Here is a 16,445-nt window from a genome sequence, read left to right as displayed (position 1 = left end):
AGCAGCTGTTTTCACTGATCGTCTGTTAGGAGTCGAGTTTCCTCTGCTGCACAGGGGGAATCTCGATCCGTGTCTGCTGTGGTCTCCCATTCTGCTTCGGCCGCAGTGGGCTCTGCTCAGCGGAGGCGTCGCTCCCAGTGTCTTGCTGGGACTGATTCTGTGCAGGGGGTTACTGCTGCCTATTCTGGCTCTCCTGTTGTACCCTGCACTGATCTGCGGCGAGCGGGCTTCTCTGGGACTAAGTCCTTATTTGCACACACTGAGCATGCCCAGGGCAAGATCTCCCGTTGGAGATCGAGGGTCACATGCTCAGGCACTGCAGCACATCCCATTGGTCCTCTTGGCAGGTCCTGAAAGGGCAAAACGTCTGTAGCTACTTCCTGTGCTGCAACTATATAAACTGCGCATGACCGCACGGCCATGCGCTAGTATTGTCTTGATATATATGTGTGTGTGTAGATGGATGTATGTCGATGGATAAAAGCTCCTAAGTATCCCTCCCTAGTGTTGTTGACTGCTCGCGGATGATGGTAGCTATCTAGCGCCCGACTAGCCATCTGCACGTAACACACATCACAGCGTCCAGTTTTTGTGTCTGCCAGTATGGCGCCGTGCACTTCCTCTGCGCTTTCCTTACCCAAGCCTGGGTGGTTAGTGGCGTCCGTCAGTGCGGCACCGCATGCACTCTCGTGCCTCTATACACTATTTAATAGTTTCCTTACACACCCAGTTGCGGTGTTGTGCCAGCAAGTGGTCTAATCGGACTTCAATCCTGAGTTGGGGTTGTGTTCGCTGACTTCTTGCTCGCGCTCTATGTGCGGTACCGCGGTCCTGTGACGCCACAGGATCGCTTCCTTCACGCAGGGTGAAGTTAACCCGTGTGTGTGTACTTATAGTACCGCCATATAGTCCGTCTTACTAGCAGCAGGGTTTATATCTGCACGGTGGACCTCGGACTGCGAACGCACCTAGTTTCATATCATCTATACTTGGTGCGCTCCGCCAGTCCCTAGCATCGTCTTTCTGGCTCGGCTATATTAGTCTGGCCTTTTCCCTCACTCAATGCCAGTTGTCATTGTTCCTGCCTGGATTCTTTGCTCTTAGGATTTTCCTGACACTCTGACCAATTCAGCAAAAGCCAAGTCCTTGCTTGTTATTTTGCAGTTCTCTTGTTTTTGTCGTGTGGTTTTCCACTTTCTATGTTTTGTTTATTTGTCCAGCTTATCAGTATGGATCTATTCAGCTAGGCTGGAAGCTCTGGGCAGCAGAGTTTGCCCTCCACACCTTTAGTCAGGTGTGGAGATTTTTGCATTTCTCTGCGGTGGACTTTTTCTAGTTTTTATTACTGACCGCACAGCTCTCTGTCCTGTACTTATTTCCTATCTAGCTAGAAGTGGCCTCCTGTGCTAAATCTTGTTTCATACTACGTATGTCATTTCCTTCTCCTCTCACAGTCATTATTTGTGGGGGGCTAATCTATCCTTTGGGAAATTTCTCTGAGGCAAGATAGGTTTCCTGCTTCTATCTTTAGGGTTAGTTAGTTCTCCGGCTGTGACGAGATGCATAGGCAGTGTTAGGAGCATTCCACGGCTGCTTCTAGTGTTGTGTTGAGCTTAGAGACTGCAGTCAGTATAGTTGCCACCTGCTCAGAGCTAGATGCATGTCGCTCCTTAATCACCAGACCATAACACGTGGGTACCTGCTGCCAATGTCCATGTGGTTAGGTTGGTTCGGGCATTTCATACAGCTCATCCTGAGAAACCTGGTCCTGAAGTTCCGGAGGTCCCTCGTAGAAGGGGGGGTACTGTCATGGGGCTACCGCGACAGAGAGGTTCCAGAGAACCGCAGCGCTCTGGGCCTCATTCACACACAGTGAACAGAAGCTCTTTTCCAGTATTCTGACCTGGCTGCTTTGTGCCAGCAGTGCTGGAGTTATCCTTATTGCTGAGTTGCTGAGAGCTGGGTCTCTCAGCTCAAGTGGATTTTGTAATCTGATCCTCTATATAGACCCAGTCCTGACTTCAGCTATTGTCAGTGATCAGTTCTACTGCCTGGCTTGGAGGTTGAAGGAGCGTAGTGTTGGAGTTTGGAGGTTTATTTACAGAGATTGGTGTCTGCTGTTTTGGTTGCATGTTAAACCTGTTTTCCTTCCTAGTTTTTTCCTTCTCTTCCCTTCTCTGTGTTTCCTCTGTGGTTGTGTGAGCATTTGGTGAGTTTGAGACTTTGTTACCTTGTCTGTATACCCTGTTATTTGTTGTATTGTTACACTGGTGCAGTCCACCTCCCTTGGGGGGAGAGGGGCCCACTGATAGGGTCTGCACAGGAGACAGGGATACGCTGGTGGCTCAGGCCTCCTAACCATCATAGGTACCCCTGAGATAAGGGAAAGCCAGGGCCGCATTATAGTGGCAGGGACAGGTGCGGCTCCCCGTACGCCGTCCTGCCCCTTTATCGCTGTTAACGGCGTGACAATGGCATTTAGGATGAAAAATTATTATTATAATATAATAATACACCGACACAACCAATACAGGCCATATGTACATGTATATATTGTATAATATTTTTCAAATACTTGTCCTAAATCTAGCCATGCTTCTTAATGCTGCCAAAAATTCTTGGTTCCTTAAAGTGTAAACAAATGGGTTTAACATTGGAACAATTGCCACATATAGCAATGAAAGAATTTGATCTTGTTCCTTTGAATCAATAGATTTTGGTTTAATATACAAGAAAAGGATTGGTCCATAAAATAATATTACTGTGGTTAGGTGAGAGGTACATCTGGAAAAAGCTTTAAAACGTCCCGCAGTTGAACGTATCTTTAATATGGTGGATATAATAAAAATATAAGAGGTGATCGTAAGGAAAAACGGTACATAGGCAAATAATATATCCTCAATTATCATAATGATTTCTCTGCTTCTAGTGTCACTAGTGGTAATTGCATATAAAGCATGCAGGTCACAGAAGAAATGGTCAAGTGTATGAGAAGAACAAAAAGATAAGGTGGAGACAAGACATGAATACATTATTGAGTTCATAGATGACATCATCCAGGAGCATGTGGCCATTGACACGTACATTGTCCTATTCATGATCACAGAATACCTCAGGGGAATACAGATGGCAACATAGCGATCATAAGACATGGAAGTAAGAATTAAAATATCACAGACAGCAGTGGTTAAAAAAAAGTACACCTGAGTAATGCAGCCAGGAAAAGACATTCGGTTATCTTGTGTTGCAAGTATCGACAAAAGTTTTGGAAGTGTGCTAGAAATATATATGACATCTGCCATGGATAGATTACTTAGGAAGAAATACATCGGTGTATGTAGCTGGTGCACTACACAGATAACAATTATGATTATTAAGTTTCCTGTTACAGATATAAGATATATTAGTAAAACGACAATAAAAATCAATGATCGTCCCGTTTCTAATGTAGAAAAAGCAGAAATTTGGAAATGAGTTGCTGTAATGTTTGGACACCCATCCATCCTTGGTGGCCAAAAACAATCTAGATGGAATAAGACGCCTAAATCATATTGATATCTGCAAAAAAAATGATTTATGTTAAAGCTTGTACAAAATTGCTCAAATTTAATAGTATTAATATTTGATTACATTTAAATTAATATATTTATATTGCTTAATTTTTATAAATTAGATTTATATCATATTCTTTACATTTCTTAGTTTTAGAACTCAAATATATTAACCAATGGCTTCCCAATATTCCTCAACTTAGGCTTTACAAACCAATGTTTGCCAAAATGAATAGCAAAATTAAAGTATTGTTGTAAATTTTGTTTGTCTTTCATTCACCTTTTGAATTTAGTATAACATTAAAATTAGCACAAAGGAATCATTTATATTACTAAATCAAGATTAGCCTAGCCAGAAAGAGTCCTGTGTAGCCTATAATCACTCTTGTTTAAACTACCATCACAGCAGAGTCTCATCAACAACTGGGGCTGCCTCAATTTATAAAGATTTAGAAATTGTTTTTCTGCATCAATCCCAACAATAGCTTAATGGAGCTGATGCAGTTTTAGGGATCAGTCCTTCACTCCAAGAATTAAACGAAAAAAAGTGCAAAAAAATAACCTCTCCGCTACGACATTGAGCAGAAATGAGAGAGAGCTCAACAAACTCAGTGTGTTCGTTCCACTTCACAGCAGACGTGGAATGTGTTTCCAGACTCAGAATTTCACCCTACAAATGATGGCTTCATAGAATCATAGAAGGTTAGAGTTGGAAGGGGCCTCAAGGGTCATCGTCTACAGTCATGGCCAAAAGTTTTGAGAATGAGACAAATATTAATTTTTCCAAAGTCTACTGCTTCATTTTTTCTAATGGCAATTTGCATATACTCCTGAATGTCAGAGTGATCAGCTTAACAGCAATTACTGTACTTGCAAAGTCAATATTTGCCCAGAAAATGAACTTTAACCCCCAAAACACATTTCAACATCATTGCAAACCTGCCTTAAAAGGAACAGCCAACATTGTTTTAGTGATTGATCCATTAACACAGGTGTGGGTGTTGATGAGGACAGGGCTGGCGATCAATCAGTCATGATTAAGTAAGAATGACATCACTGGACACTTTAAAAGGAGGCTGGTGCTTGGTATCATTGTTTCTCTTCAGTTAACCATGGTTATCTCTAAAGAAACACGTCCAGCCATCATTGCACTGCACAAAAATGGCCTAACAGGGAAGAGTATCGCAGCTACAAAGATTGCACCTCAGTCAACAATCTATCGCATCATCAAGAACTTCAAGGAGAGAGCTTCCATTGTTGTCAAAAAGGCTCCAGGGCGCCCAAAAAAGACCAGCAAGCGCCAGGACCGTATCTTAAAACTGTTTCAGCTGCGGGATCGGACTACCAGCAGTGCCGAGCTTGCTCAGGAATGGCAGCAGGCTGGTGTGAGTGCTTCTGCACGCACTGTGAAGCGGAGACTCTTTGAGCAAGGCCTGGTTTCAAGGAGGGCAGCAAAGAAGCCACTTCTCTCCAGAAAAAACATCAGGAACCGACTGATATTCTGCAAAAGGTACAGGAAGTGGACTGCTGAGGACTTGGGCAAAGTCATTTTCTCTGATGAATCCCCTTTTCGATTGTTTGGGACATCTGGAAAACAGCTTATTCGGAGAAGAAGAGGTGAGCGCTACCACCAGTCTTGTCTCATGCCAACTGTAAAGCACCCTGAAACCATTCATGTGTGGGGTTGCTTCTCAGCCAAGGGAATCGGCTCACTCACAGTCTTGCCTAAAAACACAGCCATGAATAAAGAATGGTACCAGAATGTCCTCCAAGAGCAACTTCTCCCAACCGTCCAAGAGCAGTTTGGCGCCCAACAATGCCTTTTTTCCAGCATGATGGAGCATCTTGCATTAAGGAAAGGTGGTAACTAAATGGCTCATGGAACAAAACATAGAGATTTTGGGTCCATGGCCTGGAAACTCCCCAGATCTTAATCCCATTGAGAACTTGTGGTCAATCATCAAGAGACGGGTGGACAAACAAAAACCAACAAATTCTGGCAAAATGCAAGCATTGATTATGCAAGAATGGACTGCTATCAGTCAGGATTTGGTCCAGAAGTTGACTGAGAGCATGCCAGGGAGAATTGCAGAGGTCTTGAAGAAGAAGGGTCAACACTGCAAATATTGACTTGCTGCATTAACTCATTCTAACTGTCAATATAACCTATTGGTACTCATAATATGATTGCAATTATATTTCTGTATGTGATATAAACATCAGACAAACACTAATAAAAACCAGAGGGCAGCAGATCATGTGAAAATATAATTTTGGTGTCATTCTCAAAACTTCTGGCCATGACTGTACAATCTTCTTCCGAGACTCATCTAAATCGGAACATTTACAGGTCTATATATTGCTTCATTATGGATTTCTACTGCACTAGGACTAATTTCTAGGAAACTAAGTGTTAGGGACTGGCGGAATGCACCAAGTATAGATGATATGAAACTAGGTGCGTTTGCAGTCCGAGGTCCACCGTGCAGGTATAAACCCTGCTGCTAGTAAGACGGACTATATGGCGGTACTATAAGTATACACGCACGGGTTAACTTCACCCTGAGTGAAGGAAGCGATCCTGTTGCATCACAGGACCGCGGTACCGCACATAGAGCGCGAGCAAGAAGTCAGCGAACACAACCCCAACTCAGGATTGAAGTCCGATTAGACCACTTGCTGGCACAACACCGCAACTGGATGTGTAAGAAAACTATCAAATAGTATATAGAGGCACGAGACTGCATGCGGTGCCGCACTGACGGACGCCACTAACCACCCAGGCTTAGGTAAGGAAAGCGCAGAAGAAGCGCACGGCGCTGTACTGGCAGACACAGCAATTGGACGCTGTGATGTGTGTTACTTGCAGATGGCTAGTCGGGCGCTAGATAGCTACCATCATCCGCGAGCAGTCAACAACACTAGGGAGGGATACTTAGGAGCTTTCATCCATCGACATACATCCATCTACACACACACATTATATCAAGACAATACCAGCGCATGGCCGTGCGGTCATGCGCAGTTTATATAGTTGCAGCACAGGAAGTAGCTACAGAAGTTTTGCCCTTTCAGGACCTGCCAAGAGGACCAATGGGATGTGCTGCAGTGCCTGAGCATGTGACCCTCGATCTCCAACGGGAGATATTGCCCTGGGCATGCTCAGTGTGTGCAAATAAGGACTTAGTCCCAGAGAAGCCCGCTCGCCGCAGATCAGTGCAGGGTACAACAGGAGAGCCAGAAATGGCAGCAGTAACCCCCTGCACAGAATCAGTCCCAGCAAGACGCTGGGAGCGACGCCTCCGCTGAGCAGAGCCCACTGTGGCCGAAGCAGAATGGGAGACCGCAGCAGACACGGATCAAGATTCCCCCTGTGAAGCAGAGGAAACTCGACTCCTAACACCAAGGACTCTGTCCACATTATCCTTTACCTGTATTAGGCAGTGAGCTCTCTCCAGTTTCTACCAAACGTTGTAGTGAAGTGGGGGGTTTTTTGCAAATTTTCCTTATTTTATGATGCACATTTTTTTAAATGAAAAAAATATTTTACTAAAATAAAAATTATGAAAAGAACAGGCTGTGTGAATACTTCCTAATTCAGATAGCGTGATATATCTGAAAAAATTTAGCTTTAGATAATTTACCAATATTTAACTAATAATAATGATAGCATTGATTAATAATCAATTGCTAATCTTCTTAATGTAAGTGTCTGCTACCATTTATATTTACATTTACATTATTCAGCAAATGTATTATTCACACCAAACTACCCAAACTATGCCTTCATTGACCTTACTATTTTTACTGTGGCACAGTCATGCTAAAACGCAAAGGGACCAATTCCTGAAAAATAACCACATAGCATTATTTCCTCCATCAAACATTACAATTAGTACAGTGCAGTCAGGCAGGTAACGTTCTCCAGGCATTCATCAACCCCAGTCTCGTCCATGAGATAGCAGATAGAGAATGGTAATCCGTCACTCCACAGAACTCATTTCATCTGCTTGAAAGTCCAATGGCGAAGGCTTTACAATAGTGATGAGTGAGTATACTCATTGCTCCGGTTTTCCTGACCACACTCGGGTGGTCTCCGAGTATTTGTGACTGCTCGGAGATTTAGTTTTTGTTGACGCAGTGTTAGGACTGGCGGAACGCACCAAGTATAAGGTGTAATGGTATTAGGTGCGTTCACCGTCTGAGGTCCACCGTGCAGGTGAAAACCCTGCTGCTAGTAGAGACGGACGAGATGGCGGTACAATATGAATACACACTTGGGTTAACTTCACCCAGTGTGAAGGAAGCGAACCCTCTTGAGTCACAGGGCCGCGGTACCGCACCAAGAGAATATATTTAGAGGCACGAGAGTGCGTGCGGTGCCGCACTGGCGGACGCCAGTAACCACCCAGGCTTGGGTTAGGAAAGCGCAGAGAAAGCGCACGGCGCCGCACTGGCGGTCACAGCAATGAGACGCTGTAATGTGTGTATCGTGCTGATGACTAAGTCGGGCGCTAGGTAGCAATCACCCACCTTCAGCGAGCAGTCATACAATAGGGAGGGGATTTTAAAGAACGACTTTCACTCACAACACACACACATTTACAAAAGACAATACTAGCGCATGGCCGTGCGGCCATGCGAGGCTTAAATAGCTGCAGCATGTTTAGGACCTTCAAAAGAAGGACCAATGGAGTGCTGCAGCACCTGAGCATGTGACCCTGGATCTCCACTGAGATATCTCGCCCTGGGCATGCTCAGAGTGCAAAGCAGGATTTAGTCCTAGCAGCTACAAGGACCTTAGCTGCAGTATCTGATCATGTGACCCTCGATCTCCACTGAGAGATCTTACTCTGGGCATGCTCAGAATGTGAAAAGCAGGACTTAGCCCCAGAAACGTCCGCTCGCCGCTGCCCAGCACTGACTTCAATGGGAGAAGCAGGAAACGCAGCAGTAACTCTAAGCACAGAGTCAGACTGAGCGAGACGCTGGGATCGACGTCTCTGCTGAGCAAGCTCCACTGCGGCAGGAGAAGAATGGGAGACCGCAGCGGAGATGGCCCGAGATTCCCCCTGTGCAGAGGCAGGAACTCGACCCCTAACATTACCCCCCCTCCTAGGACCCACCCTCCTTGGGCCTCGCTACGTTCGAAGGCAGCAATGAGCTGCGGAGCCCGAATGTGCTCAGCAGGCTCCCAGGACCTGTCCTCAGGGCCATAACCCTTCCAATCCACCAAATAGAATTTTTTACCACGTACCACCTTGTACCCCAAAATAGCGTTCACCTCGTAATCATCCGTAGACGAACCCGATGTCCCGGCAGATGACTCAGAAAACCGGGACATGTATACGGGCTTAAGGAGGGACACATGAAAGGTGTCGGTGATACCAAGGCGTGGAGGAAGGGCCAGACGGTAGACCACAGGATTAACCTGTTCGAGGACCTTGAAGGGACCCAAGTAGCGAGGTGCAAACTTAGTGGACTCTACATGCAGCCTGATGTTACGGGTGGAGAGCCACACTAAATCGCCAGGAGCAAAGGTCGGGGCAGGGCGCCGATGTGCATCGGCGGAGGACCTCATTCTCTCCTTTAAGGCCCGAATGGCATCCTGAGTGCGGTCCCAAATGTCCCGTGCCTCCACTGCCCAGTCTGCCACCCTGGAGTCAGCAGAGGACACGGGCATAGGCACAGGAACCCGCGGATGCTGGCCGTAATTAAGGAGGAAAGGTGTCTGACCAGTGGAGTCGGCTACAGCATTATTAAGGGCGAACTCTACCCATGGTAATAAAGATGCCCAGTCATCCTGCCTGGCAGAAACAAAATGTCGTAGATATGTGACCAGAGTCTGATTGGCCCTCTCTACCAAACCATTCGTCTCGGGATGATATGCGGAAGAGAGATTTTACTCAATGCTGAGAAGACGACAAAGCTCTCTCCAGAACCGAGACGCAAACTGGGGACCCCGGTCACTGACAATTTTGTCTGGCATGCCGTGTAGGCGGAAGATGTGTCTTATGAACAACGCTGCCAAGGCCCGTGCAGAAGGTAACCGTGGGAGCGGCACCAAATGCACCATTTTCGAGAAATGATCGGTAATAACCCAAATGACGGTACAGCCGCGAGACTTGGGCAAACCCACTACAAAGTCCATCCCGACCATCTCCCAGGGCCTGTCTGCCACCGGCAAGGGATAGAGTAACCCAGACGGCCATTGTCGAGGAGACTTATTTTTGGCGCATGAGACACACGCCAGAACGTAATCTCTGACATCTCGGAGCATATGCGGCCACCAGTACGTCCTCTCCAGCAGCTCAGATGTCCTTTTTGTCCCAAAGTGTCCACCCACCCGGGAGGAATGAGCCCAAGAGAGAACCTCCGGTCACAAATTTATGGGTACAAAAGTCTTGCCCGGAGGCACAGACTCAAGCGACACCGGAGCCACGGTTCTCAAGCTCTCAGAAGGAACAATAAGCCGAGGCTCTCTTTCCTCCTCCTCAGATGACACAACAGAGCGAGAAAGGGCATCAGCTCGAATGTACTTCTCCCCAGCGAGATAATGGAGGGTGAAGTGTAATCGGGAGAAGAATAAGGACCATCTGGCCTGGCGAGAATTTAGCCGCTGGGCTGTTTGCAAATATAGCAAATTTTTGTGGTCTGTGAAAACTTGAAAGGGAAAACGAGCCCCCTCCAAGAGATGTCTCCACTCTGAGAAAGCCAATTTCATCGCTAGCAACTCCCTGTCCCCGATGGAATAATTCCTCTCCTCTGGTGTGAAGGTCTTGGAGAAGAAGAAGCACGGATGCTTCCGACCTTGAGCATCCTTTTGGAAGGGGACTGCTCCAGCACCAACGGAAGAGGCATCCACCTCCATTATAAACGGCTTATCGACATCGGGACGTTGTAGGATGGGAGCGCTAGCAATATGAGACTTAGTAGAAGAAAAGGCCCTGGAGACCTCTTCAGACCACACTTTGGGATTTGCTCCCTTCTTGGTGAGGGCTACCAAGGGAGCTACCAGAGTTGAGAAGTGGGGAATGAACTGGCGGTAATAATTAATGAACCCCATAAAGCACTGCACCGCCTTAAGAGAATGGGTCTCTTGCCAGTCCATCACAGCCTGTAGTTTGGCAGGATCCAGATTGTGAGCCCCAACGGGGACAGCGATGATAATGTGTGCAACTTGTAAAGCGCTGCGGAATATGTTAGCGCTATATAAAAATAAAGATTATTATTTTATTATTATTATCCATAGCCAATCCCTGGGCGGAGATGATATAGCCCAGGAACGGTAAAGACTCCTGCTCAAACATACACTTCTCCAACTTTGCATAAAGAGAGTTTGCCCGTAGGAGGTCGAAGACTCTGCCAACATCTCTCCGGTGGGAGTCAATATCTGGAGAAAAGATGAGAATATCATCCAGATAGACTACAACCGTGGTGGAAAGCATATCCCGGAAGATGTCGTTGACAAAGTCTTGGAAAACGGCTGGGGCATTACAGAGCCCGAAGGGCGTCACCAGATACTCATAGTGCCCATCTCTGGTGTTAAACGCCGTTTTCCATTCGTCCCCCTCACGGATGCGAATCAGGTTGTAAGCACCCCGCAGATCTAGTTTGGTAAACACCCTTGCTCCCCGAAGCCTATCGAAAAGCTCAGATATCAAGGGCAAAGGATACTTGTTCTTAACGGTGATAGCGTTAAGACCCCTGTAGTCTATGCATGGACGTAGTTCCCCATTCTTCTTCTGCACGAAAAAGAACCCTGCCCCAGCAGGTGACACTGACTTCCTGATGAACCCTCTTGCCAGATTCTCTTGAATGTACTGAGACATTGCCTCCATCTCTGGGAGAGATAATGGATAGACTCGACCCCGGGGAGGCTCAGCACCAGGCAAGAGATCAATAGGACAGTCATAGGGGCGATGGGGCGGAAGGGTCTCCGCCGCCTTTTTGTAGAACACGTCTGCATACGACCAATATTACTTGGGGAGAGAGGATAGATCTGCGGGTACCTCTGTAGTAGCAACCTGAACGCACTCTCGGTGACACCTACCCCCACATGATTCACCCCATCCCAGAATTCTGCCTGAGGACCACTCGATGTGAGGAGAGTGGTACCGTAACCAAGGTATCCCCAACAGGACCTCATCAATCCCCTCAGGAATGATGAGCAGAGATATAATCTCCTGATGGGATGGTGACATGGACAGAGTAAAAGGGATGGTCTGATGTGTTATCTGTGCGGGCAGTGTCGACCCATTCACCACTCGTACCGTTACTGGTTGAGGTAGCATAACCAGGGGTATTGCGTGATGTTGGGCGAAGGCAGAAGACATAAAATTGCCCTCCGCCCCAGAATCCACGCAGAGGTCTACCGAGTGGGAGGATGAGCCTAATGTTATTGTCCCCTTAAAGGACAATTTGGAGGCAAACGTCGCCGTGTCTAGTGCACCTCCACCTACTACCACTAGACGCTGACGTTTCCTCGACTGCTGGAGACATCTGGTGGCAAGATGTCCTGACTGTTGGCAAACATGACAAACCTGGAGTGCACGAGCGGTCCGGGACTTAGATCCCGCTCGTGACACTACCATAGGCTCATGGGACTCAGGAGCCTGGACTGGAGATTCCAAAGGTTTGGCGAAGGTGGGAGCCAGCCGAAACCTCTGCCTACACTGGGCTCGCTCTAACCTCCGCTCGTGAAAACGGAGGTCAATACGAGTGGATACTGTTATTAATTCCTCCAGTGTGGCGGGAATCTCCCTAGTGGCCAGGGCGTCCTTAACGTGGTCAGCCAGCCCCCTCCAAAATATAGGAATAAGGGCCTTATCCGACCACTCCAGCTCAGATGCTAGGGTGCGGAAGTGGACGGCAAACTGGCTGACCAAGGATGAGCCCTGAGTCAATGCCAACAGTTGGAGCGCCGTATCATGGGTGACACGAGGTCCTAAAAAGACCTGTTTCAGAGTGCTCAGGAATAACGGAGCACTCTGCACCACATGATCGCCACGCTCCCACAGCGGCATAGCCCACTGCAACGCCCTGTCCGACAATAAAGATACGATAAAGCCCACCTTAGCCCGCTCTGTAGGGAAACGAGAGGCCAGAAGCTCGAGATGTATTGAGCACTGACTCACGAAACCCCTACAGGACTTACTGTCACCAGAAAATTTCTCTGGTAGCGGGAGGCGAGATAGCGTCGGTACAGGGGCGGCAGTGGACAAGGTAGCTGCAGCCACACTTGCAGCCTGAACAGCGACAGCAGTAACATCCACAGCTGAGGTTGAACGCTAAAGAGCCGCCAACCTTCCCTCCAGCTGCTGGATGTACCGCTGTGAACGCTGATCGTCCGTCATTACTAGCCAGACCTTGGCACTAGTTTTATGTTAGGACTGGCGGAACGCACCAAGTATAAGGTGTAATGGTATTAGGTGCGTTCACCGTCCGAGGTCCACCGTGCAGGTGAAAACCCTGCTGCTAGTAGAGACGGACGAGATGGCGGTACAATATGAATACACACTTGGGTTAACTTCACCCAGTGGGAAGGAAGCGAACCCTGTTGAGTCACAGGGCCGCGGTACCGCACCAAGAGAATATATTTAGAGGCATAAGAGTGGGTGCGGTGCCGCACTGGCGGATGCCACTAACCACCCAGGCTTGGGTTAGGAAAGCGCAGAGAAAGCGCACGGCGCCGCACTGGCGGTCACAGCAATGAGACACTGTAATATGTGTATCGTGCTGATGGCTAAGTCGGGCGCTAGGTAGCAATCACCCACCTTCCGCTAGCAGTCATACAATAGGGAGGGGATTTTAAAGAACGACTTTCACTCACAACACACACACATTTACAAAAGACAATACTAGCGCATGGCCGTGCGGCCATGCGAGGCTTAAATAGCTGCAGCATGTTTAGGACCTTCAAAAGAAGGACCAATGGAGTGCTGCAGCACCTGAGCATGTGACCCTGGATCTCCACTGAGATATCTCGCCCTGGGCATGCTCAGAGTGCAAAGCAGGATTTAGTCCTAGCAGCTACAAGGACCTTAGCTGCAGTATCTGATCATGTGACCCTCGATCTCCACTGAGAGATCTTACTCTGGGCATGCTCAGAATGTGAAAAGCAGGACTTAGCCCCAGAAACGTCCGCTCGCCGCTGCCCAGCACTGACTTCAATGGGAGAAGCAGGAAACGCAGCAGTAACTCTAAGCACAGAGTCAGACTGAGCGAGACGCTGGGATCGACGTCTCTGCTGAGCAAGCTCCACTGCGGCAGGAGAAGAATGGGAGACCGCAGCGGAGATGGCCCGAGATTCCCCCTGTGCAGAGGCAGGAACTCGACCCCTAACATTACCCCCCCTCCTAGGACCCGCCCTCCTTGGGCCTCGCTACGTTCGAAGGCAGCAATGAGCTGCGGAGCCCGAATGTGCTCAGCAGGCTCCCAGGACCTGTCCTCAGGGCCATAACCCTTCCAATCCACCAAATAGAGTTTTTTACCACGTACCACCTTGTACCCCAAAATAGCGTTCACCTCGTAATCATCCGTAGACGAACCCGATGTCCCGGCAGATGACTCAGAAAACCGGGACATGTATACGGGCTTAAGGAGGGACACATGAAAGGTGTCGGTGATACCAAGGCGTGGAGGAAGGGCCAGACGGTAGACCACAGGATTAACCTGTTCGAGGACCTTGAAGGGACCCAAGTAGCGAGGTGCAAACTTAGTGGACTCTACATGCAGCCTGATGTTACGGGTGGAGAGCCACACTAAATCGCCAGGAGCAAAGGTCGGGGCAGGGCGCCGATGTGCATCGGCGGAGGACCTCATTCTCTCCTTTAAGGCCCGAATGGCATCCTGAGTGCGGTCCCAAATGTCCCGTGCCTCCACTGCCCAGTCTGCCACCCTGGAGTCAGCAGAGGACACGGGCATAGGCACAGGAACCCGCGGATGCTGGCCGTAATTAAGGAGGAAAGGTGTCTGACCAGTGGAGTCGGCTACAGCATTATTAAGGGCGAACTCTACCCATGGTAATAAAGATGCCCAGTCATCCTGCCTGGCAGAAACAAAATGTCGTAGATATGTGACCAGAGTCTGATTGGCCCTCTCTACCAAACCATTCGTCTCGGGATGATATGCGGAAGAGAGATTTTACTCAATGCTGAGAAGACGACAAAGCTCTCTCCAGAACCGAGACGCAAACTGGGGACCCCGGTCACTGACAATTTTGTCTGGCATGCCGTGTAGGCGGAAGATGTGTCTTATGAACAACGCTGCCAAGGCCCGTGCAGAAGGTAACCGTGGGAGCGGCACCAAATGCACCATTTTCGAGAAATGATCGGTAATAACCCAAATGACGGTACAGCCGCGAGACTTGGGCAAACCCACTACAAAGTCCATCCCGACCATCTCCCAGGGCCTGTCTGCCACCGGCAAGGGATAGAGTAACCCAGACGGCCGTTGTCGAGGAGACTTATTTTTGGCGCATGAGACACACGCCAGAACGTAATCTCTGACATCTCGGAGCATATGCGGCCACCAGTACGTCCTCTCCAGCAGCTCAGATGTCCTTTTTGTCCCAAAGTGTCCACCCACCCGGGAGGAATGAGCCCAAGAGAGAACCTCCGGTCACAAATTTATGGCTACAAAAGTCTTGCCCGGAGGCACAGACTCAAGCGACACCGGAGCCACGGTTCTCAAGCTCTCAGAAGGAACAATAAGCCGAGGCTCTCTTTCCTCCTCCTCAGATGACACAACAGAGCGAGAAAGGGCATCAGCTCGAATGTACTTCTCCCCAGCGAGATAATGGAGGGTGAAGTGTAATCGGGAGAAGAATAAGGACCATCTGGCCTGGCGAGAATTTAGCCGCTGGGCTGTTTGCAAATATAGCAAATTTTTGTGGTCTGTGAAAACTTGAAAGGGAAAACGAGCCCCCTCCAAGAGATGTCTCCACTCTGAGAAAGCCAATTTCATCGCTAGCAACTCCCTGTCCCCGATGGAATAATTCCTCTCCTCTGGTGTGAAGGTCTTGGAGAAGAAGAAGCACGGATGCTTCCGACCTTGAGCATCCTTTTGGAAGGGGACTGCTCCAGCACCAACGGAAGAGGCATCCACCTCCATTATAAACGGCTTATCGACATCGGGACGTTGTAGGATGGGAGCGCTAGCAAAATGAGACTTAGTAGAAGAAAAGGCCCTGGAGACCTCTTCAGACCACACTTTGGGATTTGCTCCCTTCTTGGTGAGGGCTACCAAGGGAGCTACCAGAGTTGAGAAGTGGGGAATGAACTGGCGGTAATAATTAATGAACCCCATAAAGCACTGCACCGCCTTAAGAGAATGGGTCTCTTGCCAGTCCATCACAGCCTGTAGTTTGGCAGGATCCAGATTGTGAGCCCCAACGGAGACAGCGATGATAATGTGTGCAACTTGTAAAGCGCTGCGGAATATGTTAGCGCTATATAAAAATAAAGATTATTATTTTATTATTATTATCCATAGCCAATCCCTGGGCGGAGATGATATAGCCCAGGAACGGTAAAGACTCCTGCTCAAACATACACTTCTCCAACTTTGCATAAAGAGAGTTTGCCCGTAGGAGGTCGAAGACTCTGCCAACATCTCTCCGGTGGGAGTCAATATCTGGAGAAAAGATGAGAATATCATCCAGATAGACTACAACCGTGGTGGAAAGCATATCCCGGAAGATGTCGTTGACAAAGTCTTGGAAAACGGCTGGGGCATTACAGAGCCCGAAGGGCATCACCAGATACTCATAGTGCCCATCTCTGGTGTTAAACGCCGTTTTCCATTCGTCCCCCTCACGGATGCGAATCAGGTTGTAAGCACCCCGCAGATCTAGTTTGGTAAACACCCTTGCTCCCCGAAGCCTATCGAAAA

The 16,445-nt window shown here is 48.3% G+C and overlaps 1 protein-coding gene across 1 annotated transcript in view; it reads right to left on the bottom strand.

Annotated features, from left to right (window-relative positions):
- Positions 1-2,567: 2,567 nt before the first annotated feature.
- LOC138674657 (olfactory receptor 1E16-like) overlaps positions 2,568-16,445 on the bottom strand; it is a 32,067-nt gene continuing 18,189 nt past the window's right edge. The window contains exon 3 of the mRNA XM_069762471.1: positions 2,568-3,442. Within this exon, the coding sequence (XP_069618572.1) occupies positions 2,568-3,442 (875 nt within the window). The remainder of the gene's footprint in view (positions 3,443-16,445) is intronic.

Source organism: Ranitomeya imitator, chromosome 4 (genome assembly GCF_032444005.1).
Source record: "Ranitomeya imitator isolate aRanImi1 chromosome 4, aRanImi1.pri, whole genome shotgun sequence".
NCBI lineage: Eukaryota > Metazoa > Chordata > Amphibia > Anura > Dendrobatidae > Ranitomeya > Ranitomeya imitator.
This window is presented reverse-complemented; position numbering and strand designations above follow the sequence as displayed.